General features: G+C 37.8%; 1 protein-coding gene across 5 annotated transcripts in view; it reads left to right on the top strand.

Moving 5' to 3' along the window:
• The window catches only part of anapc1 (anaphase promoting complex subunit 1), an 80,138-nt gene extending 64,866 nt beyond the window's left edge, over positions 1 to 15,272 (top strand). For 2 of the 5 annotated variants that reach the window (XM_077217427.1, XM_077217429.1), the window contains exons 34-48: positions 985 to 1,059; positions 1,822 to 1,892; positions 2,092 to 2,182; positions 2,269 to 2,322; positions 2,407 to 2,600; positions 4,366 to 4,452; positions 5,982 to 6,099; positions 6,618 to 6,695; positions 6,775 to 6,842; positions 8,022 to 8,160; positions 8,447 to 8,533; positions 10,108 to 10,203; positions 10,333 to 10,537; positions 11,830 to 11,964; positions 14,818 to 15,272. In XM_077217427.1, coding sequence (XP_077073542.1) covers positions 985 to 1,059; positions 1,822 to 1,892; positions 2,092 to 2,182; positions 2,269 to 2,322; positions 2,407 to 2,600; positions 4,366 to 4,452; positions 5,982 to 6,099; positions 6,618 to 6,695; positions 6,775 to 6,842; positions 8,022 to 8,160; positions 8,447 to 8,533; positions 10,108 to 10,203; positions 10,333 to 10,537; positions 11,830 to 11,964; positions 14,818 to 14,930 — 1,611 coding nt within the window. In that variant the 3' untranslated portion in view covers positions 14,931 to 15,272. Of the gene's footprint in view, positions 1 to 984; positions 1,060 to 1,821; positions 1,893 to 2,091; positions 2,183 to 2,268; positions 2,601 to 4,365; positions 4,453 to 5,981; positions 6,100 to 6,617; positions 6,696 to 6,774; positions 6,843 to 8,021; positions 8,161 to 8,446; positions 8,534 to 10,107; positions 10,204 to 10,332; positions 10,538 to 11,829; positions 11,965 to 14,817 lie in introns of all 5 variants that reach the window. The other 3 variants (XM_077217424.1, XM_077217425.1, XM_077217428.1) reach the window with 2 other exon arrangements.
• The last annotated feature ends 9,472 nt before the right edge of the window (positions 15,273 to 24,744 follow it).

Raw genomic sequence — 24,744 nt, 5'->3', positions numbered from 1 at the left:
GAAGCGTAAATGGATGGAGAAGCATAGGTTACTGTAAAGCTATGTCTTAGTTGGTGCTTAACTTGGCGAAAGCCGGGTACAAATCAGCATGAAGTTTTAACATCTACTCTCGTGTAATGGAAATCATTATTATAAAAAAAAAAATTCTACCTAAAATTTGTGTTTCATGTAGTTTATCCACCTTATTTTTAACATAAGAGCTGTGTGGTCATTTGTAACTTTACTGTGTCTGGCTTCATCCGCTTTCAGTTATTTTTAGCTGTACAAAACAGCTCGTTATGCTGCTTGATATCACAAACTGCTATTTCTTACCACATTATATTAATTATAAACTCACTGGTTTAGCGCAAATAGTTTGACCATTTACTGCACTGTTATTATTGTTATATATCTATGAATGCTAATGAATCGGAAGTCTTGCACATTCACAAACATTTTGAAAGCTTGCCTCAAAGTTGTTAAATTAGGTGGATACTCTCATTAAAATTTCTGCAACTTAGCAACATGCTTTTGCCAAACTCGCAAATATTTTTTGTTTTATTTTTGCATTGAAATGTGGAAAATATAAATGAATTTGATTGAAAATATAAAAAATCAAGCCCTAAATCAAGTTTGACTTTTTGCCCCTTCATATTTAAAGGTTTGTGCACCTCTGCGCTAGACGGATGTATTTGACCCTTTGCGCTTGCACCTCTTGTCTAAGTTAAAAATGTAAACTTTTAATAAACTTTTTTCTTATTCCATTCTCGCATTTTAAATGCAAAACTGCTTTGTGTGATCAGCTCCTTTGAAGGCATCTGGCAAGTAGGCAAGCTAGGTCACATGGTTTTGAAACAGTCAGAGCCATACAGGATTTAACCAATAAACATGAATGCTTCTGAAGAAAGGGATGTACAAATACTTCCTTTTTGACAATTCAGCATAAAATGTTTATTCATGGCAAGCTCTTTGTGTTTAGTAGCTTTGTCTTTGTTCTCTCTACAGACGCTGGCCAGATGTCTTATCATGTGGGACGAGATCGTTCCCAATGCTGATTGGGTGACCAGTAATGTGCCTCAGGTATATTAGAGCTCTAACAAACTGCAGGGACTGATCCAACATTGCGTTCTGTTTCCAACTAGTTTCTCAAAAGAGGAAGCATTTTTTTGCCTCAGGTCATGTTTTTACTTCCCCATTCCCTGGAAGGTCACAGGTTGGTCAAATATTTAGTAACGCTTGTGTTGTGAAACGCGGAACTGTTGATCACTTCAGCCGTAATGGTGGTGTAGAGGTCATTGAGCAAGAGAGGAGGGACAGGAAGGTTATTGAGATGTTTCAAAGTGTGTCTTTTAATAGTGAGGTAAATTCACCATGCTGCATTTGTTGAAGTTTATCGGTTTGCTTTAGAAAATCGCCCAGAAGCCCTGCAGCCTTAACTATGAGAGTGGTTTGTACAAAACTCTCTGTTTCTGTTAATCTAGTTGCTTTTATTTCCTTATTTTTTCATGCGAAAAAGAAAATGCCAATCACAATTCAGTATTCAAATATCCTGATGGTTAGTTTCTGGAATGTTTGAATGCTGAACATTCTAGCAATGCACGTCATTGGAAAATCTTGAACCTTAAATTTTCAAAAATTTATTTCTTGAACATTTACGGAAACCACAAATGGATAAAACTTTAAATTAATACAAAACGTCTTCCATTTGACTGCTGCTGGCCCCTAGCATTGAGCTTACACATTATTGGTCATTGTTAGTGAATAGAGATGACGTGATGTTGTCGTGTGGACTATGTCAGGCCCTTTTAATACGATTAAAGCTAAAAATATGCATGTTTTCAGATCATCAAGGAAAACATCGGAAACCAGGAGCAGACGTCCGTCTCTGAGGATCTTAACATGGAGACCTTAGTGTGAGTAGCATCCGATTCTGACTGATTTGTTTTTATTGTGTTGTGTGATTTGTAGGAGATCCTTATGCCCACAGACTGTTTCTCATTCATGTGGAGGTGTTTTCAATAATGTTCCTCATGTCTGACTTGAATTTCCATTGACAATCTGAGAGTTTTTTTTCCTTTGATGAGTGAAATAAAGTTGTCACTGTTTCCACAGTCAAGCTCATGACTATATAATTGCTGGAGGCTGCCTGGCCGTGGGATTCCGGTTTGCTGGGTCTGCAAATTCAGATGCTTTTGACTGCTTAGTAAGAGGACATTTACCACCTCCTCACAGATTTGTGATTTTTCTAAAAGTTCTCTGAATATTCTAAGGATTTTCTTTCTACTTTAGTACAAATTTGCCCGAAACTTCATGCAGTGTCTGACAACCTCTACTGCTACGGTAGTAAGTATTTATTGGCATCAATGGCAAATCCATCCTCATGTCATCAAGAATCTCAAAGCTCACACAACTTTCGGTATCCTCCAGACAGGGCAGTATAACCTGCAGACGTGCTTGAGCATGGTCCTCTTGGCGGTTTCTATGGTCATGGCTGGTTCAGGGAACTTGAAAGTGTTGCAGCTGTGCCGCTTCCTCCACAAACGCACCTTTGGCGAGATGAACTATGGCTTCCACATGGCCCATCACATGGCCCTGGGCCTGCTCTTCTTGGGCGGAGGGAGGTTGGTTGAGTTTGATATGATTGCTCTACCAACATCATTTATCATAACCCTGATATTTTTCATTAGAGCTTATTTTGAGTAATAATCCAAAAGCCAGTGACTGACAAAGTTTGATTATTCATATACGTTTTGTTCATCTACATAATTTTCACAAACGAACCCAACTTTTATGAATTTTGAAGCCTAAATACCGTTACCAGAAGTAAAAAGCTTAAGTTTCGAGCTACACCATGGTCACATGACTTCAACATAATCTTCCAACAACTCTTTCAATCTTCATTTAAAATCTACAGCCTGGTTTCACAGACAGGTTTTAGATTAAGCCAGGATTAGGCCCTAGTTCAATTAGGACATTTAAGAAGCTTTTTTAAAACGTGCCTTAGAAAAAAACATTACTGATGTGCATCTTGAGACAAAACAATGGCGCTGACATATTTGAAGATCTCTCAGTGCTTTCAGTTAAAACAGATCAAACATGGATTTTAGTCTGGGACTAGACTTGAGCATTATCTGTGAAACCGGGGGTAAAAGTTGCAAAGTTTGAGTTTAAATAGTTTTCAAGAGCAAGAGTACAAACACAACAAGGCTGTAACAGTCGACTATTGAATAGATGAGTTTATCTGTTCAGCATAATGTCCCCGACAACATCTGTAGTCCAGTTTAGCCTTTGTCAAGAACCCATTAAAAAAACATTTGCTTGATGGAACCAGAAGTTGAAAAATGCATTATGTGTTTCTGGGTTTAAGGGCACATTCCTGCAGCACCATATTAAACATTTTGTTTTGTAACTCCTCCCACACAGGCATGAATTATTACTCAGGACAAAGGTTGTTGGTATTTGGCCAAGCAACGCATGAGAACATGTCAGCTACATTTCATGCTATTTATAACTGCAGATAAAACACTATTGTGTTTTTGTCCTCTGACTTTAAAAGTATGATAATAGCTTTTTATCATAATACTTCCTCTGTCACGAAATGGCCTTTGACCCCACATTTTATTCTTTGCTAAATAATGCATTAAAGGAAGTTTCCAAAAATGAATTTTGCCATAATTTACTCATCCTCATGTCATTCACACTTCTACATATTTATTACTTTCGGTCACACGATGCATGAGGATCATCATTGACGTCAAATTTGCAATAATGCTTCTTCATCTACCAAGTTTAAATGTGGAAGAAACAACATGAGAATGACACATTTTAATAAAAAATAAATAAATCCTTAATCCAAAAATGCCAGATCCATCCCTACATTCATGCTGCTGTAGATATGAAAAAAAAAGGCATATGACAAATGTATGGAAACGCGTGTGTGATGCAGTGAGCAGCAGGTTGTCTGGTTGGCCGGTACACGGGCTCTTGAGCATTTTTAAAGCAAAATAATTTGACCTATAACCAGGTCAATGAAAGGCACAGTAAGAGCCTCTCGTCCTGTCAGAACCTGTTCAAGTGCACTCTTCAACTCAGCCATTATTTTTAAGTGAGGCCTTTGAAAGAGCACAAATAGTACCGGTGAACAATGGATGACCAATTTCCCCCTCGCAACACAATTGCGTGAGTCTCATGCACTCTGAAATATTGCCTCCTGGCACAATTGAATATGCAGCATGTGTGTCCATTGTTTCTTTTGCGCTAATTTTCCAATGTCAGTTCACATGCATTGTTCGCTGATTTACGTTTCCCTCACTCAGCTGGTAATATGCTGTCAGTCAAAAACCTAATCAAGATTGACATCTTTCTGACATACTTTTTTTTCCACAGGTACACCCTCAGCACCTCCAACTCGGCCATTGCTGCTCTCCTTTGTGCACTTTATCCTCATTTTCCTGCTCACAGCACAGACAACAGGTAGATGCACATCAGTTGCTAACACACACACACACACACACACGTCACAGTGAGAAAATATGTCTGTATTGTCTTCACTTCTGAGGAAAACCACTTTCGGTTTTACTGTAAATGAGACGTGTTACCTAGAGTCGTGAATGTGTTTGTTTTAATTGCCTGTAGCTACATGGTCAACGTGTCATTTAGGCCCAAAAAGTATTACACTTAAAAATGTGTGAATGTCTTTGCATTAGATGACAAAATATCAAAGCAAGTGCGTGCCATTTATTTTAATGAAAGAGCACAAGCACACTTTTCTAGCACACGTTTTACAAAAAATAATTTTGAGTTTGAAATAAAACAATAAGTCTGAAGTGCGTCCGAAATCACATTATATTTCACGACCGAAAGTATGTGCTTTATAGTATAATGCGTGTAGTATGAATGAATGCACTGTATCTGCCGAGGTGTTATGTGATTCGTCACTTCAATGCCATTCACAAATCCTTTCAAATGGCATCATGCATGGGATAGTAAAGTGTCCATCGGATACATACTTCAGAGTATTACCAGAAGTAGTTGGTCATTCAGGTACTTTTTGCCTACTGTTTTATGAATACTATGAATTCGGACATACTACTCAGCTCACATACTGTTTTTCACCTACTATATAGTGTTAACTAAGCATATTCGCATGCAGCAAAACATTTACACAAATGTTCTGGTTAGAGACTGTATTTCATTTCTGCTACTACCACAAAAAATAGAGATGACCATAATTCTTTGACTTGACAGTGATTGAAACGTGTACTTCCGAGTTGCTAACTACTACCGGCTATGTGTCAGGATACCCTGGATGGATTTGGGTTTTAAGTTGGGACCAGTGCTTAAAATTAACTTTTTTGCTCACCAGAAACTCTGGCTAGTGGTTTTCCCAAGTTATTATCTCATAATTTGGCAGCAGGTATATTAGGCTGCTGTCACTTTAAGACCTGATGCACGGATCCATTATACTGTTGCACATGCATGCGTTTTCTTTCTCAACTGTTTACCTTCACTTGAAACATAACTGACTGTTTACATGAATACTCACATTTTTATAATATTTCTGTGTGTATTTGAATGTTTAAGTGCAATAAGCAGTGAAAATAACTCAATTTAGTTCTGAGTTGCAGTTTTATGTGCCACACTTTGTTTACAAGCACAAAATTATGTGCAATCCCACACCGGAATTCAAACCCTGTAACACCAACAATCCCAGAGCAAATGAAACGAGTGAGTTTGGAGAGATTCATGAGAAAGCGCAGTATCGTGTATCTATTCTGCGGAAAATGAGTATTGGAAGTCTTTCAGATATTTCAGTATCGAAAAAACAAAACTCTACATTGCACTTTGTTTATTATTTCAGATGCCTTTTTAAAAGACTAAAATTGAAAAAGCCTATATATGAAATTCAACCTGCCAAAGTGGCTAGTAGGAGTGACTGGTTAGAAGTATAAATCAGCTTTTTTTTGTTTCTCCTAAACATATGTTCCTGTTCTTCTTTGAAGGTATCACCTCCAGGCGTTGCGCCACCTGGCTGTTCTCGCAGCAGAGCCTCGTCTGCTGGTGCCTGTAGACGTGGACACTCTCAAACCCTGCTACGCTCTGCTAGATGTCACCTATAAGGTATGTACTGCGCCACTTTATAGTTTATATTATATCATTAAGAATGAATTTGACCTTCAACCTCCAGTTCCAGGTCAAAAAGCTTCCTTAAAAGTGCACTGCAAACACTCAGATCTGACACGTTTCACGATTCCATTTCTTTATTCAAACCTTTTTCTTCTTCACTAAATAAACTTGAATGCCATGTGTCGTTGAAGACTGCATAATTAGCACGTTGCTCAGCCCGTTGCATGTGAAGCCGTTAGGCCACATCAAAGAGATTCTTGGGTGATAAACATGGCGAAGGACTGTTGAAGGTTGACCGTGGCGTCTGACCGTGTCTCTCCTGCTGCTTTGAGAGGACTTATCTTTTCAATTAAATGACGCCAGCCAAAGGAAGGGAACCAGCTGTTCACAGCAATTACAAAGACGTCTTTGCTCACGCAGGAATTGAGTCACGCATAGCTGACGTATACATCATGGTGCAAGGCATTAGGTTTCTAATCTGTTTGTGCATGCATGTGGTATATGTTTAATAGGAGACGCAGTGGTACGAGGAGACAACCGTGGAGTTGATGGCTCCCACCATGCTGCCTGAGCTTCACCTTCTAAAACGGGTAACAAGTTAAACTTCCTCTGTATGGCTCATATGAACTCCCTAAATCTGACCTTACATTTTTTTCTCTTTGCATCCAGATTAAGGTAAAAGGTCCAAGATATTGGGAGCTAAACATTGACATCAGTAAAGGAACTCATCATCTGCAGTAAGTCTACATGTAGATTAACAGAGATTGAGTCAAACTAAACAGCTTTAAGCTTTGTTCCAAAATCTGAGCTGCCTATCTAGACAGTATTTTGAGGCATCGTAGCCAAAATCCAGATGCAAGACCTTCCCAAAAGGTGGGCACTGGGCAGCAACTTTTTTGCAATCTAATTAGCATCACGTGTTCTTTAAAATAATGCGACAAGCTCAGTGAAAAATAAAGTTCATCCAAGATGCTGAAATGTTTATGTTTATTTTGCTCAGTATGGAAGTATTAATATAAATAGATGAACCAAATTAAAATGGAGTCTTTTACCCAGAATTTGTATATCCTATATACACACACTATAATTTTTAAATTACAATTTAATAAAAATACATTTTTATTAGAATTTAATACTTTTATTCAGCACGGATGCATTCAATTGATCCAAAGTGACAGCAGAGACATTTATAATGTTACAAAAGTTTTCTATTTCAAATAAATGTTTTTTTTTTATCAAAGAATCTTGAAAAAAATGTATCACGGTTTGCACAAAAACATTAAGCAGCACGACTGTTTTCACATTGATAATAATAAGAAATGTTTCTTGAGCAGCAAATCGTCATATTAGAATGATTTCTAAAGGATCATGTGACACTTGACTTGAGTAATGATGCTAAAAATTCAGCTTTGATCACAGGAATAAATGACATTTTACTAAATATTAAAATAGTAAACAGTTCTTTTAAATTGCAATAATTTTTAATAATATTACTGTTTTTATTGTGTTTTTGGTCAAATAAATGCAGCCTTGGTGAGCATTTTGAAATGCACTTCTTTCAGAGACACTAAAAAATCTGACAGGCCCCAAACTTTTGAACGGTAGTGGAGTTTTATGCTTGATGACATCTCAAACTACTCTATATCAGCTCGATTAGTCCGGATATTTTTTAATATAACTCTTATTGTGTGTGGCTGAAAGAAGTCATATACACCTAGGATGGCTTGAAGGTGAGTACATTATGGGATCATTTTCATTTTGGGGTGAACTAATCCTTTAAGTTCCAGTTCAGTTAGTATGCTGCTTTAGAAGGCAGCTCCCTATGAAGAGAGCAAGCCAGCTCAGTAGGTTTTGGAACGGAACTCAAGGTAATTGTGAAGAAAAACAGAGTAGATTGAGTACATTCTGTTTTCTAGATCCATCTTATCCAGAGACGGCATTCTCTACGTGAAGCTGCGTGCCGGACAGCTCCCGTACAAGGACGACCCTCAAGGTTGGAAGAGTTTACTGGCCCCAAACCTCAACAATAGAAGCGCTGAAGTTCGCACTTTTAAGGTCGGTCTGTGTGCCCGAACAAACTAAACTGGTTTGGCCAATGTCTGTCAATATTTACTGTGTAATATGTCTGTTTGTAAAGCTGTAAAATAATTCAAGCATGAAACCGTTCATGCAAATACAGAGGATAAAGGCATAAAGATATTTCCGGATGTTTGCCGATGTCGTGTTCCTAATTGGATTAATGCAGCATTATGTGTTCTTACAAAGTCATGCAAAGAATTTTTTTCATGTCAATGAGCTATTTTTCCCTTCCCTCCCACTCTTTTGTCCTTCTCCTACGCAGCCCGAGGCCATCTCAACCTTCACCTCAGATGCTGCGTTGGTCTCCTTCGCCGAGTACTTCTGCAGAGCCTCGGAAAACATGAAGCATGTGAGACCATAAACATGTTGTTGTAAGGGAAACTGCTTGGTTTGTGCAGTCGGAAAAAAAGTGTTCATGTCCCTGCAGAGCTTTTGGATTCGTTAGGAAAGAAATGTGGATACTAAATAGCTGTCAGGGACAAAATTTCACTCTACTGAGACGACTTGATCTTTTAAAAACTGTTTAGGTAAAGGGAAAGGCCTCAATTTACACATTGCAGGATGCAATTGTGTAGTAATTAATATTTTCTTTTCATGACAGATGATGAGTTTCCACCTCAGTGTTTAGTAGAACAGCCTTTGGTTTTTATGTTTATGGATTTTTAGAGGATTATTATTATGGGTCTTTTTATCTTGAAGGAATGTTCTGGGTTCTGTTGTACGTTTTATCGCCAGCATCCTTCTCATGTTGTTGAAAAATGATTTAGGCCTCCTTCAGTTTTCATAAATAAGCAAAAATATGTGAAGAGTATTATGGGATGGAAAATTGTCAAGTTTTGAGGAAAATTTATGTTTTGGATCCAAAATAGGTCATTTGTGTGATTTGCAGTTTCTAGTTTCAGTGTTTGAAGTGCAGCATTGCATTCTTTTACACATGAACAGCTCATGATCTGGTGAGCACTGAGTTTAGGTCGCTTACGCCCCAACCATCTTCCCAATTTGGAATGACAATGAAAATAATACAAACCCAAATTTCCTTCAAAATAAAAGCTCAATGGTTTAATATTCGAAAGCCAATAAATTAAGACATCCATAAATATCCATGAATAAAAAAAGCAACTATATGGAGTCTAGGGTAAGTTTTTCCCCTATATTCCCTTATGATAACTTCATCTAGAAATTTAAATTTTAAAGCTGCCACCTTTCTTATCCTTGATGAGTTTGTTTTCCCGAGCAATGCACTTAGAATGAAAGTGGCGAAGCATTACACCAGGAGAAACGTTAAAATATAAAAAGATAAATCACTGAATATGAGACCAGTGTGATAAAATCATGTGGAGTCAGTAAACTGATAACTTTTACATGATACAATATGTGCAATGATACTTTAAAAGAGACTTATGGTATTATTAACAGAGTTTGACATGAACTTGTTGGTAAACTAATGGCATGATATTCTAATAACAAAACAATATTAATATCATACAAATGTGGCGTAAAATAATATTTTTTAATTCGATGCTACTTAATATTAGATGAATAATAAGTTTATAATTTACATTTCTTGGATAATTTTTTTTCATTTAACTTATTGTAGCTCAATATGAGTTTGCCTTTGTGAAGGATTCATGTGAGCTACTTTAAAATACAATCCAAAATTACTTTTTTTTTAATATAGATATGTTATGATGCCTTAAAATGCTGCCTACAGTGCATGTGTCACAGTAGCTATAAATATTAATGAATACAGTAAACATAAAGAGTAAATATGACCCACTTTGCTGCTACGCTTCCCATACGTGGATTACAATAAACACATGAACTTTATTTACTGTAGTAATCAACTTTGTTTGTAAATGAAAGTTCATGTATGGGTTGTGTTGCTGGTTGCTGAAGTTTACACATGCTGTCTTGTTTTCACAGAAGCAGGAGACAGTGGCCTTATTGTCAGCAATTTTGTATGAATGTGTGACACAGGAAAACCCAGAGATGCTGCCAACACACATCTCTATTGACCAGGTCAGTTACAGTAAAAATGGCATTAAAAATACATGAAATGTCGACTTTGAAAAACCTGAAGTCGCTTGACACCTTGTTTTTAACAGCTAAAACACGTTCTGTGTGACTTGTGTGTGATCATCTCTGTAGGCCGTGCGGACTCTGGAGCAGGGCGATCTGTGTGAGACGTTCAGTCTGTGGCAGATGAAGCTGGTGTTAGAGCTGTGTGAGAGCAGAGTCCTTCAGCAGCGGCTCAGAGACACACACCGTCAGACCCGTGGCCTTCTGCTTAACTCTGAGTTCCTGCCCGTCATGAAGAGCTCAGCGGATCGAGCCCTGGATCACTGGCTCTGTGGTGAGTATCAGAAACATCATTAACAGTGACTCAGAGATGCTTTCTCAGATTTCTATTTTAGAGATTCTGTGTCAGCTCCTCTAGTCAGCGTTTAAGGACTTGCATTTGTTTCGTGTTTTGGTCAACACCCTTCAGCAAGCGTGAAAGACTGTAATCATGTATGCTCCGCAGGGTTGGTAACTTCAAGGCCAATAGGGTGAATGTCATGAAACCTGTCAAGAACATTTCTAGATCAGATTTCAGTCCAAAATCTAAAGGAAAAAAATATTACATTTCGTGTAAAGAAATGTGTCTAATTTGAATACCATTCAGTTTTTTTTACACTGTTCTCATTTCTATACTGGAAAAAAAAAGTTCTAAATGTATTTAATATCTTTCAATATCATTATCAGTATTTATTGTACTGGCTGATTTTAATTGCCCAAACCAGTAACTGACAAAACCAGTCATATGGGTCATTTTTTTGAAATTGAGATTAATACATCACATTAAATCTGAATAAATAAGCTTTCCATTGATGTATGGTTTGTTAGGATAGGACAATATTTGGCCGAGATACAACTATTTGAAAATCTAGAATCTGAGGGTGCAGAAAAATCGAAACATTGAGTAAATCGCCTTTAAAGTTGTCCATTTATTTTCGCGATTGTGCTGCATTCACTCACAAAAATAAATGTTTTATACATTTACGGTAGGAAATTTACAAATTATCTTCATGGAACATGATCTTTACTTAATATCCTAATGATTTTTGGCATAAAAGAAAAATTGATAATTTTGACCCAGACAATGTATTGTTGGCTATTCCCACAAATATACCCGTGCTACTTAAGACTAGTTTTGTGATCCAGGGTCACATATTACAATAATGAGAACTAGATTTTTTTGCATTACATTAAAGAGAATTAAAGAGTGACATTTGCTTGATTGTCGATGGTAAAATGCACAATGATCAAAAACCACATTTCATTTTCTTTGTACAAAATAGTTCATTATTATTATTGTATTTATTTTATATTTCTTATTCATTAATATAAATGTATTAATTTATATTTATTATTTAAATACAAAATTATTAAAATATTTTATTTATTATGAAATAAATATAATAAAAATAAATTGGAGGGGGTGAGGGATGTCTGAATTATAGCCTGGGAATTTATTTAGGGAGTATAAAGGTGCAGCCACACTAGACATCTTGTTCTATTTACTTACATTCATGTCTATTCAAATGCACAATTGTTTCATGCTTGAACTATTAATCTAACTACACTGTTATTCGTTGCAAACAGATAACAGTCATGTGCTGCAAGCGTACTTGAGAAGACAGCCAATGAACAACGATGCTGATGTCAACATGCTGGCCTGCTTCCTGGTCTACCATTCCATCCCGAGCCTCAAGAATATGGTGGCGTCTGACCTGGAAGGTAAGGTCACGCTCGAACAGAAGCTAACGACTGGTCTGTCGAGAGAACCTGGAAGTCTTATTTTTAAGGAAAAGTTGTCATAAAAATGGATTTCCTCGCCCTCATGGCATCAGTTTGGGTACTAAAACTTTTCGTAGACTTGTCGCAGACTCGGATGTATTTGACTTGACTTTGTTTGTACTCTGATTTGACTCGGACTCCAGTGTTTGGGACTAGGGCTGGGTATCGTAACAAAATTTTCGATACCGATACCTTGACTTCGATACCGGTTCCTGAACGATACTTTTTTCGATACCAATTTTATCAATACAATACAAAACATTACCTAAATAAAAACTATTATTTTTTTCAGTTTGTTGACTTTTTTACACATATTTTGAGTCTGTAAAAAAGCACCAATGCTAAAGTTTTCTATGTTTCCTAATCATTTAACAACATGTATTCTTTACTTCAATGAGCTCATTGTTTCTGCCTTAACTTAATGCATTGTTTAACAATGAAACTGAATGAAAATTAACTGAAATGCATTACACACAGTCACCCCTGATAACAGATCACTCTAAATTGTAATTTAGACACATGCATTTTCTGTAAAGCTCCTTTGAAACGATATGTATTGTGAAAAATGCTATACAAATAAATGTGAATTGAATTAGATATAGGCTACTGGGGTGCGGGATGCCTCGCGCTCAGCACACATGAAGCTTGCCGCAAAGCACTGGCAAAAGTAGCCTAATGATTATGGATGTGTCGGGAAACGATAGCAAGGAGATATTTTAATTGTTTATAAATGAACAAGTGTTTACTAAACGTGTTGGCTGCAAAGATGATTATTGCGAATTTGCGATGCTGACTCGTCATCCCTGCAGTAGTGAACGCGCACGCGCCTAAATGGATTAGGTAATCAAACTATTTATTTCTAATTTAGTATATTCAGTATATTAGATCAGTGCATTAGATCTTAAATTGACTGCAGCCTAATAAACTGTTTACTTCATTTGAATTTTGATTCATATATTATGTGTCCTTTTGCTTGTAAGAGACGATTAGAATGTTTGTTAGAACGTTCAGTAAGCTTGAGAAATTTTTACTTACTTTTAGTTAGGCTAGTATTCGTTTTTGCTGTTTTTTTGCTGATTGTTTCTAACATATTTAAAGCATTAATTTACATAGGTAATATGTAAAAAAAAACAGCAATAAAAATCCTTGTTTTTTTAAATAATTTTTACTGTGTTAAATATGGAAATATACAGTAATTATATGCAGGTGTGGATCATATTCATCAACTTGAAAAGTTTCAGCTGGCCCTGCGTTATGGAAATTACACGCAGGACCTTTATACACAATGCATGCCATTGTAAAAACTGTAGGTCAGTCTCCTCACAGCCTTACTTTCATCCATGAAAAATTATGAAAGATCACTTTCGATGACTGAAATCACAGAATTTACTGGTATATTTTGGAGCTGATGTGTGAATGGTCTCTGACCGGTAAAAAGCCGGAATGCCATACTTGCATACAACAACATATTTGTGTATTTACAGGTCATTCTGACAATTTTATGTTACGTTATCGGGATTGCTGTGTGAAAGGGGCTGTTGACTTAATGAAATACAGTATTGTTTAGTTGGACTTGGACCATAGATGCACCCTCACTCTCTTCCATTATAGGAAAGTCAAAACGCCAGCGCTGAAATCTTGCGCTGATTACGCAGACTCTGAGCCCAAGTCTGTGCAGTAGTGAGTGTTGAAGTGGAGCCGCCTAGCAAAGCTACCTAAAATGACAGAAACCATCTTTGGGAAAAAATTATTTGAAGTGTAATTTGATTGTTTAGTTTGACTCACGTCCCATTAGATTACATGGAGAGGGCGGGTGCGAAACATTTTGTCTTAACTTTTCAGGACCTGTGCGGCACAATTGGATTGGACGTCACTCAACTAAGGTGGACTTGAACTCAACACTAATTCTTAGTTTGGTGAAACCCAAATTAAAGCTCCAAAAAGGACAAAAAATCACCCTACAACAATATTCAGCTTACAGTACATTTCGGTCTGTTCCGGACACAAAGCTTTCATATGGCTTCAGAAGACTTGAAATATAGTTTTCGAGTGTATGAACTACTCTTAAGGGTTATACTTCAGCCAAAATTGAAGAATGAACTTGTGTGATGTCATTTTGAGCAAAATCAGGCTGAAACTGAAACTTTCTGTAAATGTTCACTCCAGCTGATAAACACCTTCAAACTACTACTGTTCCATGGTGATTACGTAACAGATAAGTGTGGCTCTGAGGCTCCAACCTCTTTGACATGGAAATCTTCTCTGGTTCATTTCTACTGTTTATTTTTTTTTTAAATGAGATCACACCAGTTTGTTCTTCAATTTCACTTGAAGTATATCAGGGTCTACAGTATACTGCTGCTCTCACATTTTTCTTCTTTTTACCCCTAAACAAAGAGTGGAAAATAACTTTGCCGTATGTATATTGGGGCATTTATGGTGCTTTGTTTGCAGTACGACCTCTGGTCACTGCTGCTTCCACAGAAGAAATGAAGTCATACAGTTTCGGAATGACAAGAGCAACGATAAATTAGACGATTTTTTTTGAAGTACTGGATATCAGCTTAATTTCTTCTGAAATGGCTGACACTGCCGTCGGTGTATGAATGAGTGAATGAATGGGTGAATGTGAGGCAATATGTAAAGCGCTTTGGTGGTCATGGGTCTGTTAAAGCGCTATATAAATGCAGTCCATTTACCATGCAGTCCAAATGTTTTGCTTATGTGCAGCCAGCCTTTCTTGAACTGTGTCTTGAACTTACTTAACTTCGTCGTTGTGGTCTCTCTGTACAGGATGTTCCAGTTTTCCAGAGTTCCTGCTCAAGAGCAGTCAGTTGGGTGTTCCTGTACGCGCTCTGCTGCGTTTGAGTCCTCTGTTTCTTCAGAATCGTGATTCTGGAGTTTAACTGCACTCCTTCAGACCAATTCCTGGAGGTGGACCAACGTTCTCCCTAACCAGGTACAGTGGCAGTGTCCTCACAAGCCAACCAACGACTTACAGGAACTTGCTGCAATATCTTGCGTCAACTTTTAAGGTTTATTCGTGGACGTTTGTATGACATGATGTCCTTTGAGAGCCAAAGTGTTGCACAGAAGCTCTGAAGAAACACTTATTTTGATGTAAATAATTTGTAACTATATTTGTACCTACGATAATTCAGCCAGTAAATATGACTTGAGGACATGCCTTTGATAAAGTATTCCTGCCTTGTGTGAAATAAAAGAAGTTTTGTTTGTCAGAAACAAAAGAAGGTCTGTTTAGTCAGTTTTGCGGGGGATTTCAGGGGTGTTTGCTGAGGTGAGCATCACTATTAAGGGGCTTTCACACACGCAACATCTACTAACTCCCATTGGTAGACTTCATATCATATTACTGTTCATTTGCATAGAATTTTACTCTGCCAGCTGTCTGGAGATATAATATAATATATATATATATATATATATATATATATATATATATATATATAATAAAAAAAAATTCCCAGTCACTTTGTTGCTGCGGATAATGGTATGTGTGAACGCCCCTTCACTATTGCTCATACTTAAGGTTAGAGGTTTGTTTAAATCAATAAACCGAAGTATTGAACGTTGCCGCAATAACTTCACCAGGACATGAATGATTCCTCAAACCATGTCTTGTTGAGGAGAGGTGTGCTGTCATTTTCAGTGTTGTTATTAACTAAACCTATTAAAAATAATTTAAAAAGAAATTAAATGTAAATATTAGATGAAAAACTAAAAATGAAATTTAATCATTTTGATTACTAAAAATACTGAAGCTAGAACAAAAAAAGTCTATATATAAAAGACAAATTGACGAAAGCACACAACAAGATTACAAACATTTTAACTAAAATGAAAACTGAAAAATATGTAAATTAGGGCTGTCAAAATTAACTTGTTCATTTTTGCGATTCATTTTTTCAGTTTAAAACGTCAGAATCCCTGTTCTCCCGAGTATCCTCTGAACGGCAGTGTATATGTGTGACAGGTTTGCATGGGCATCCACCGCTCATATTTCCATCAGGAAATGTAAAAATCTAGTTTGTATATGTTCCACATTGCTCTGTTGTCTTTGCCTTTATTTACTGTGGCTCAGCAAAACAAGTATCGCACAAGCATTCCTGTATAAATGAAAACCACCCCACTGCCAGGAACACATCGCCACACACCCGCTCACATTCCACAGTATTTGAATAGCCACGTTGCTGTTTAAAATAGCTCTGGCTCTACTTCACTTTGAATACTGCTTTCAGTTACTGTGTAACTATTTTACTGAACTAAACCACACTGAAGTGAAAGTTCTGCTGAAACTCTTGCTGTTTAAAAAATGTGAAGTGATATAAACTTCATGTGAAGTCAGAAGACTTGTGTAGGAGCCACAAGGATATCATTTCATTTTCTCTTAAAGGATTTCCTTACCCAAGAAAACGTTTTATCTGACGTCGAACGGCTTAAGTTATCATGCATCTCGTACTTGAATTTTATATGAAGATTTGAGTTATAAGCATTTATATGAATGTAAAAGGAAAAGTCTAAAATGTTTTTAGATGCTGTACCTGGTCATTTATTTTCACCATTTTGCTGTTCATTTAAATATGAAGACTCATTTAAATTTTTCATGGAAGAATGTTTCATATACGTAGTCTCTCATTAAGTAAGTCTGCATGCATAATAATGCTAAAAGAATCCGTTCATAATAAGTTTAGATTGAAAATATAAATACATGTCATGTCAACAACCAACCTGTAGTTGACTAACCACATTAGGTTAAACACAATTAATGACACCATTCACACAAATGGTTTGCATTTCTGAAATGTTGATGCCAGGCCCCCAAACCAATGTGCTCATTGTGCCTAATACATCATGGAATTATTTAGAAGAATGTTTTATCCAGAAAACTGAAGTCCCTTGTTAAAATGTTGACTGAGACTCTCATACTTGAATGTGATGTCAAGTTGGAGTATGCAGAAGTGTGAATGAGATTGGAAAGCTACAACAGAAAGGAAGTAATTTAAATTGCGTTTTCTGTGCCACTATCAAGCATAATTGTGAGAATAAAGACTTTTCTCCTGTCTGTCAATCCCATGCCATCGGCGATTGAAGATTCATTTCGATACAGCTTTCAATTTGCATTCAATTTCCATTAGTTAGCGTGGAGTGCACAACTTGGACACAAAGCATATTCAGAGTTTCGTACACACTCTTTACTTCTCTATAGCACTTCCTGTGTGGTTGGGAGTATTGTAAAGGGTGGCTGGGCATTGGTATGGCAGTGCCTTGTTCAGGAAACCCATTCTATGTGATTCCAACAATGCTCTTTGATCAGATAAACTTGAGTGTATATGTGTGGTGAGTGTTTAAACGCTTCATTTCTGCTTGATTCCCTCTGGAATGAGGTAAATGATCACTTCCACCCAGAAGGCTGTGCAACCTCTGCGAGGCCACGTATAGTCTGGATGAAGAAATAACCGCCGCTCACGTGTCTGGAAATTCCTGAACAGTGGCGTCTGTGATTACTGAACCCTCAATCATGAGATCTGTACTGAAAAACGCAATTTTTAAGCTTATTTGTGAGGTTTGGAATATTCGGTTTATTTGAAAGCATGCAAAGGTTTTATTTAACCGATTTTGTAACGTGACCTTTTTTGACTGTCATTCTGTTCATGTGCATTTCAGGAAGGCAGGCAAACTGTGATACCAGATGTGGGATGTTTGGAATGCGAGCAATGATGTTGTGCAATCTTGTGGTTGAAGAGCAGTCCGCCTTTTTGGGATGTTATTGATATTTTTAATGCTTCGAAAACAGTTTCACATTTAAAATGTTTTTTTTTGCATGCAGCTTTTTTTGGCAAGTCCTCGCTGGCACAATGAAGCATGCTGTCTGTGCTTAAACGTGATCGGATATCCCCCTGGTCTACTGGCCCGAGTCTATATTTGGCATTATTAGTCATGTCAGAATGAAGGACTTCCCTTTCTTCTGCTGTGACATCACAATACAATCAAAGTTACAATGCGGGGAAGTATTATTTTTATGTAGTGAGTGCATTTGAATGTAGGTGATCAAGGCCAGGTTTCACAGATGGGGTTTAAATTAAGCCAGGATTAGGCCTTAGTTCAATTAAGTAGCTTTTATAAACATTACTGGTGTGCATCTTGAGACAAAATAATGGCACTGACATACTTTAAGATATGTTGCTTTCAGTTAAAACAGCTCAAACGTGCATTTTAGTCTGGGACTAGAGTTAAGCCTTGCCTGTGAAACCGGAGGAAGGTGTTTTATATCAATTATTGATTGTCAAGTCAAGTGCCTTGAATTTGACAAGCATTTAAAACATGCAGGAGCAGGTTTTCAGGCAGTATTACAGTCTAAATTCCCATACACACCCAAATTCTTTACAATGCTGACATAAAAAAACTGGGTCTGGTGAGTTAACTAACATGGATTTTGAGTGCTTAAAGAAACTTTTTTGTTTTTAGATAATATTGGGGTTTTGTTCATTTTTAATCACCTTTTCGCAGTCTATCAAAAACGTCTTGCTGTGACTTTTTGAAGTACAAATGTTCAATAAAAACTGCATGCATAGTAATGGAATAATAATAATCAATTTAGAATAATTTCAGATGGAATATATTATCATGTCATTGCAGCCACCCACCTGTAGTTAACCAATGCTGTGTGGATTTCCTCTAAAAATGCAAGTCTAAAAGTTGTGCCAGGTCACCAAACCTCACCCACATATTTATTTTAAAAATTTTGGCACGCACCACAATGAGCTCATTGTGCCCAATGCATCATGGAGTAATAAACTGATTGTTTCACCCTGGAAACTGAAGTCACTGTTGTCAAGGCGTTAACTGAGACTCATTCACAACCTACAGACAGATTTTGAATCGTTGCGGCAAACTGTGTCGGGTGAAGTGGGCGTCACCAAGAGCGCTCAAGAGAAAGTGTGTGTGTGTGTGTGTGTGTGTGTGTATGGACCTGTGACTCTACATGAATGACTCAAGTAAAGAACACGCGTGAAACCACTATTTCAAAGGAAAAAGAAGAGGAAGAGGGGACATCTTGAGCATTCGCAGTGGAACTTGCGGGCGCATCTGCGCAAAGTCTCTCCAAAGTCACTTGGTAACTTTTGCGCAGAAGTGCAGCTCCATTCTCAGTTTTGTGGTAAGTGCACATTAAACTCACTAACGCACTGACTTAAGTATGCTATTAATTAATTTTGGGGGGAAATATCATGTTAATGCGTTTGTGCTCTTATTTATTTTGCGTTTTATATGATTCGCTCAACTTTTACTGTTAGATGCACTCTACCCAGTCTAGTCTAGTATAAAAATGAGTCAGAATTTGAGCATGCACTGGTGTGTTCCTCCCATCACCACGGCTGTAGACAGTAACAGAACAATATAATAGTTTTTAACATATATATGCATACTTAGTATGCACTATATTATACTGTCACTTGCAAAGAACGGTTGCAGGCTTTCTTACATAAGACGCAGTGAGTTTTTCGGGTCATTTTATTCTCATTGGGCGCTCGATGAAGATAAGAGGAAGCCTGCGGTGCAAGCATGAGATAGTGTTTCTAACTTCCTGTTCCTCTTTAGAAAAAGACACTTAATTGGAATAGCTATGCATGTCTCCCTATGGCAAGCTCACATGTACTGCTGTTTTCGCGTGGAATACCGTAACAAGAATAATGTAAACGTCTCGTAATGACACTTGTAACTGAGCTCCCAATGAAAAAATGTCTTGTTAATTTTACGAAGCGTTTGACCCGTTACGCGAGGCCCGTTCTGTGGTTAGTTACTGTGTCGAGTCACGTACTTAGTTCAAGCCACCTCGCAGCGAGGGGGCGTGGCATCCGCTTGTCAATGCGTTTGTATCTGGGTAGAAAAGCGCGCGCGTATTGCCTGTCAAACCGTGTGCGCCCTGGCTTCCTAGATAACAAAACTAGGGTCCTAATGGCCGATGCCTGGTAGTGGACTTCTAAAGAAATGAGTCCCTTTATGAATATGTGTGTGGCTTTATCAATCGATAGCTGACATTAACTTCTGTGTATTATTACAGGCATTTTTATAACCTCATCAAAATGTCCAGTAACTTTTTTTCTTTCCTTGATTTGAGTGTTATATATCACTATATTAAAATAAAAACTAGTCGTTTTATATTTAGTCTTTTGTATTTAGATTTACACGTCACCGATGACGTTGAATAAACACGACGCGATGTGATGGATGCAAAGCATGATGCAAAGACTCGGACGGAACGCGCAGCGAAGCGTTTATTAAACAAATTGAAATCAACTTTTGAACCCTTTACTGTGAGAAAGTCTTATAATCCCGCTCTTTTAAGTCTGTTTCCCCTCTTATTCGAGTGATGTTTAACAGTCTTCTGGAACTTCCCCCCGTCGCCCATTCATGTGGTTTAGTAGCCCCGGGTGCGCCTGTACTATACACAATCTGTGATCACAGAGGTGATTTCCATTGCCCAACTTTTAACAAACGTAACGAATGTTACAGAATTTACTCAAATTCTAGGTCATAACATGTAAATTCAGTATCCTGCTCAACTAATTGCCTATATTAAAATATTTAAAATGGTCCCACAGCCTTGTCTTGCTGACCAGCTAAAACCAGCACACCTTCTTAGCTGGTTTAAAATATAGGCCTATCACTCAGAAATCCCTATGGTAGATTATCCTAGTCTTCAGACCACTGTACCATGCTTTTGGGGAGTACCATGTAAATACCATGGTATAATATGATTGTCATACCATATTACCATAGGCCTATGATACTATCACTGTAAAATGTTACCGCCTCAGTACTTTTTTGTTTGAAATATTTGATATGACTGTGCAATACCAATTTACAGTACAATTTTATAATAATTTACATATCTGAAGTGACAGAAGGTCCAGATACTGAACTGAAAGTAAGCACTCTAAGAAGTCGACATGTATTTTTAATGTCACATTCCTACCCTGTCATTTTACAATGCCTCCTTTCTCGTCTACTTTTAGTTAGGCAACTTTGGTTTCCAGTAAAACCCTTTTACTGGTGGCCGTAGAGAGGCGGAAGTGGTGGCAATGAAACCTACATTCATAAAAAAAGTGTCTATTGTTCTGTTTCAGGTATGTTTAGAATGACTGTATGCAGTCTTATACTGTTCAGCAGTAGTTTGGTGGTTCAGGGGATATAGATTCCCTCATATTTCAGAGTTTGATACCATTCATCTTTGGCTCTGAGGTTGAGTATGCGAGAGGGAAGTCTCTGAATCACTGGGCCTGAGTTTAGTCTGATCAGTCAGAATAGAAAAAGCAAGAAAAACTGCTTTGATGAATGCGTGCGTGTGTGTGTGTGTGTGTGTGTGTGTGTGTGTGTGTGTGTGTGTGTGTGTGTGTGTGTGTGTGTGTGTGTGTGTGTGTGTGTGTGTGTGTGTGTGTGTGTGTGTGTGTGTGTGTAAAATGCAAATATGATAGCTAAAGGGTGATTAGAAAACCAGCCATGTGGTGTGAGTGATGGATTTTGAGGGCCTCATGTTTTCTAGGTTTCTCTGCCATCTAGTGGACATTTCTCTCAACTAACTTGAACGTCATGTGAAGTAAAAGCAAAGAGGCCTGGTTTCACAGACAGGGTTTAGATTAAGCCAGCCTTAGTTCAATTTGGGGATTTAAGTAGCTCTTATAAACATAATAAAGAAAATAACATTAGTGGTGTGCATCTTGAGAAAAACTTGTTTTAAGATATATCAGTGCAAGTTGCTTTCAGTTAAAACAGCTCAAACATGCTGTTTAGTCTGAGACTAGACGTGGTTTGTGATTAGGTTTAATTTAGGGTTAGTTGCATGTAATTATGCATAATTGATAGTATTATTAAACTGTTACACATGTGTAACGAGAACACTGTAAAATAAAATATTTTGGTCCCAATTTATATTAAGTAGCTTTACCTGCTATGCACTAACATTGAAATTAAAAGGGTAGTTCACCCAAAAATAAAAATTAGTCCATGATTTACTCACCCTCAAGTCATCTTAGGTGTATATGATATTCTTCTTTAAGACGAATACAATCAGAGTAAACATGTCCTGGTTCTTCCAAGCTTTATAATGGCAGTCAATGGCCGTTTCTGTTTTGAAGTCCATAAAAGTGCATCCATCCATGATAAAAACAGCTCTGGGTGGTTAATCAAGGCCTTCTGTTGTGAAGCGACGTGTTCCTGTAAGAAAAATATTCATATTTAACACGTTACAATTCTAGCTTCCGGCCAAACGCATTCTCTACTAATGCCTAAAGCGCAACTTGTGAACCAATAAAATTAAATAAGTATTTAAGTTTATACCAGGGTTTGAAATTAACTTTTTCACTCACCGGCCAATTTGGCTACTAAATTTGTAAGTGGCCATTCAGAACTTCTTCTAGCCAAAAAAATAAGTAAACCAGATTGACTACGTCATAGCTTAGGGCCTATATATATTTTTTGGTTTATACAATTTTATTTTCATACATTCATTTCTTAATTAAGCAAAATCCTGTCTAGCCATCTCCTCCCTTCCTTTTTCATCCTCATCACTACAAATGTATTTGTAAAATTAAAATGTCTTTTCTGTTAACCAAATGCTCAAATGTAGCCTGGTAATACCAAACTCTGCTACTTCGCTTTGCTTCGTAGGCAGAGTCTGGAATGGCATAATTGAAAAGTGTTTTCTTTCTCGCGGGGGGGCGCTTGTCTGAAGTATAAAATCATTGGTTACCCGTAAGCCAATCACATAATGCAATCACCTCTCTCGCCAACTTAAACATCACCTCCATTCAAAATGTTTAACAAAAACTCTTCTTGTTCGGGCTTCAGTTTGCAAATGCTGGGAATATTCTCCCCAACAGAGCGAATTGCATCCCGTGTCTCCATATCCACGATCGTTTTCGATTTCCCTAACCTAAAATACAATCTTAAACTCAGCGCTTAGCGTCTACGTCACGGCTCTCAGCCCGCCCTCTGCTCGTTGATTGGCCGGCTGTTTTCAGGCCGGAGGAAAACTGAGAGATAGGTCGCTATCTCAGACTGAGTACAGAAGCGAACAGAAATTGAGCGAAAGCAAGAAGTCTGACGTAGTCAGGCTAGCTCAAATGTCCCCTGAGCTCTCATCTTCAGCTGTATCAGTAAGGAAGTGCGGTTCCCTTTCGAGGGGTCTCTCATATTGCGCAAGTTAGCTTACGCTATGGGAAAACTCCTTTTCTTGAGAATATTGAAGCCAAATTTTTAAAACGCAGTGCAGCTGCACACCAGAGATATAGCTGAGCGTCTAGCGCGCTCATTGGCTGTGCTGCGGCAACTGCACGAACCTGTGGCGAGTCGGCTAAGATGCACGAACCAATCAGGTCGCTTCACACCAGAGCGCATCAGAGCCTGCCAGTATGGGCGTGGCTTATAGCTATATAAGCCCCCATTTTCGCCATAGAATTCAGATTTAATCTCCTTCAGCAAGTTCCACTTCGCTGACCTCCGGTTGAGAAGCCTTCACTGCCACTGTCGAAAAGCCTTCAGCGGAACATGCAGCTGCTAACAAGCAGTTGAGGATGCTGGCTTCCTGGTTTTCACTGGACACCGCCTTCAGCCCGCTGTTCTGTTGTGCTGTCCGGCGCGCATATATCCTTTTAAAGGATTAGTTCACCTCAAAATGAAAATTTCCTAATTTACTCATCCCAATGCCATCCAAGATATCCATGTCTTTCTTTCCTCAGTGGAAGAGAAATTAATTTTTTTGAGGAAAACATTTCTGGATTGTTCTTCGAATAGACTTCAATGACGACCACTGTTTTCAAGTCCAAATCAATGCAGTTTCAAAGTTCTTTGAAGTGCTTGAAAATGCTGTGCACGATCGCAGCTGAGGAGGAGAGTCTTATCTAGCGAAACGATAGGTCAATTTAAAAAAAAAAATATATATATATATATATATATATATGCTTTTTAACTACAATTGTTCGGATTGAGCTGATCTGCAACGCGCTGGGAACTAAGTCATCACGTTGAAAGGTCACTGTCAATGTCGCCGGCGCCAGCCGAAGTACCGCCCTACTGTTTACAAAGCGACCAATACAATTTTAACTATCCTCCTTCGCATGGTCGAGTGGGGCGGTACTTCTGCTGGCGCCGGCGACATTGACAGTGACCTTTCAACATGATGACATAGTTCCCAGCACGCTGCAGATCAGCTCAATCCGCACAATTGTAGTTAAAAAGTATATATATATATATATATATATATATATTTTTTTTTTTTTAAATGACATATCGTTTCGCTAGATAAGACTCTCCTCCTCAGCTGCGATCGTGCACAGCATTTTCAAGCACTTCAAAGACCATTGAAACTGCATTGATTTGGACTTCAAAACAGTGGTTGTCATTGAAGTCCATTATTCAAAGAAAAATACAGAAATGTTTTCCTCAAAAAAAATATTTTTTCTTCCACTGAGGAAAGAAAGACATGGATATCTTGGATGGCATTGGGGTGAGTAAATTATTAGGCGATTTTAATTTTGAGGTGAACTAATCCTTTAAGCAAAACTTAATGTGTTCGCCGCTGCTACTCTCTATCTAAAAGAGCAATTTTCTAGGTGTTGTTTCAAATGCCTCGAGACACATGTGCCTTGTGCAGAGGCCCTCTCTTTGGCGCGGATCGTCACATCTTGTGCGCTTCCTGTCTGG

Source organism: Siphateles boraxobius, unplaced genomic scaffold (assembly GCF_051911475.1).
Source record: "Siphateles boraxobius isolate OS27281-9 unplaced genomic scaffold, OSU_SipBor_1 73, whole genome shotgun sequence".
Taxonomy (NCBI): Eukaryota; Metazoa; Chordata; class Actinopteri; order Cypriniformes; family Leuciscidae; genus Siphateles; species Siphateles boraxobius.
This window is presented reverse-complemented; position numbering and strand designations above follow the sequence as displayed.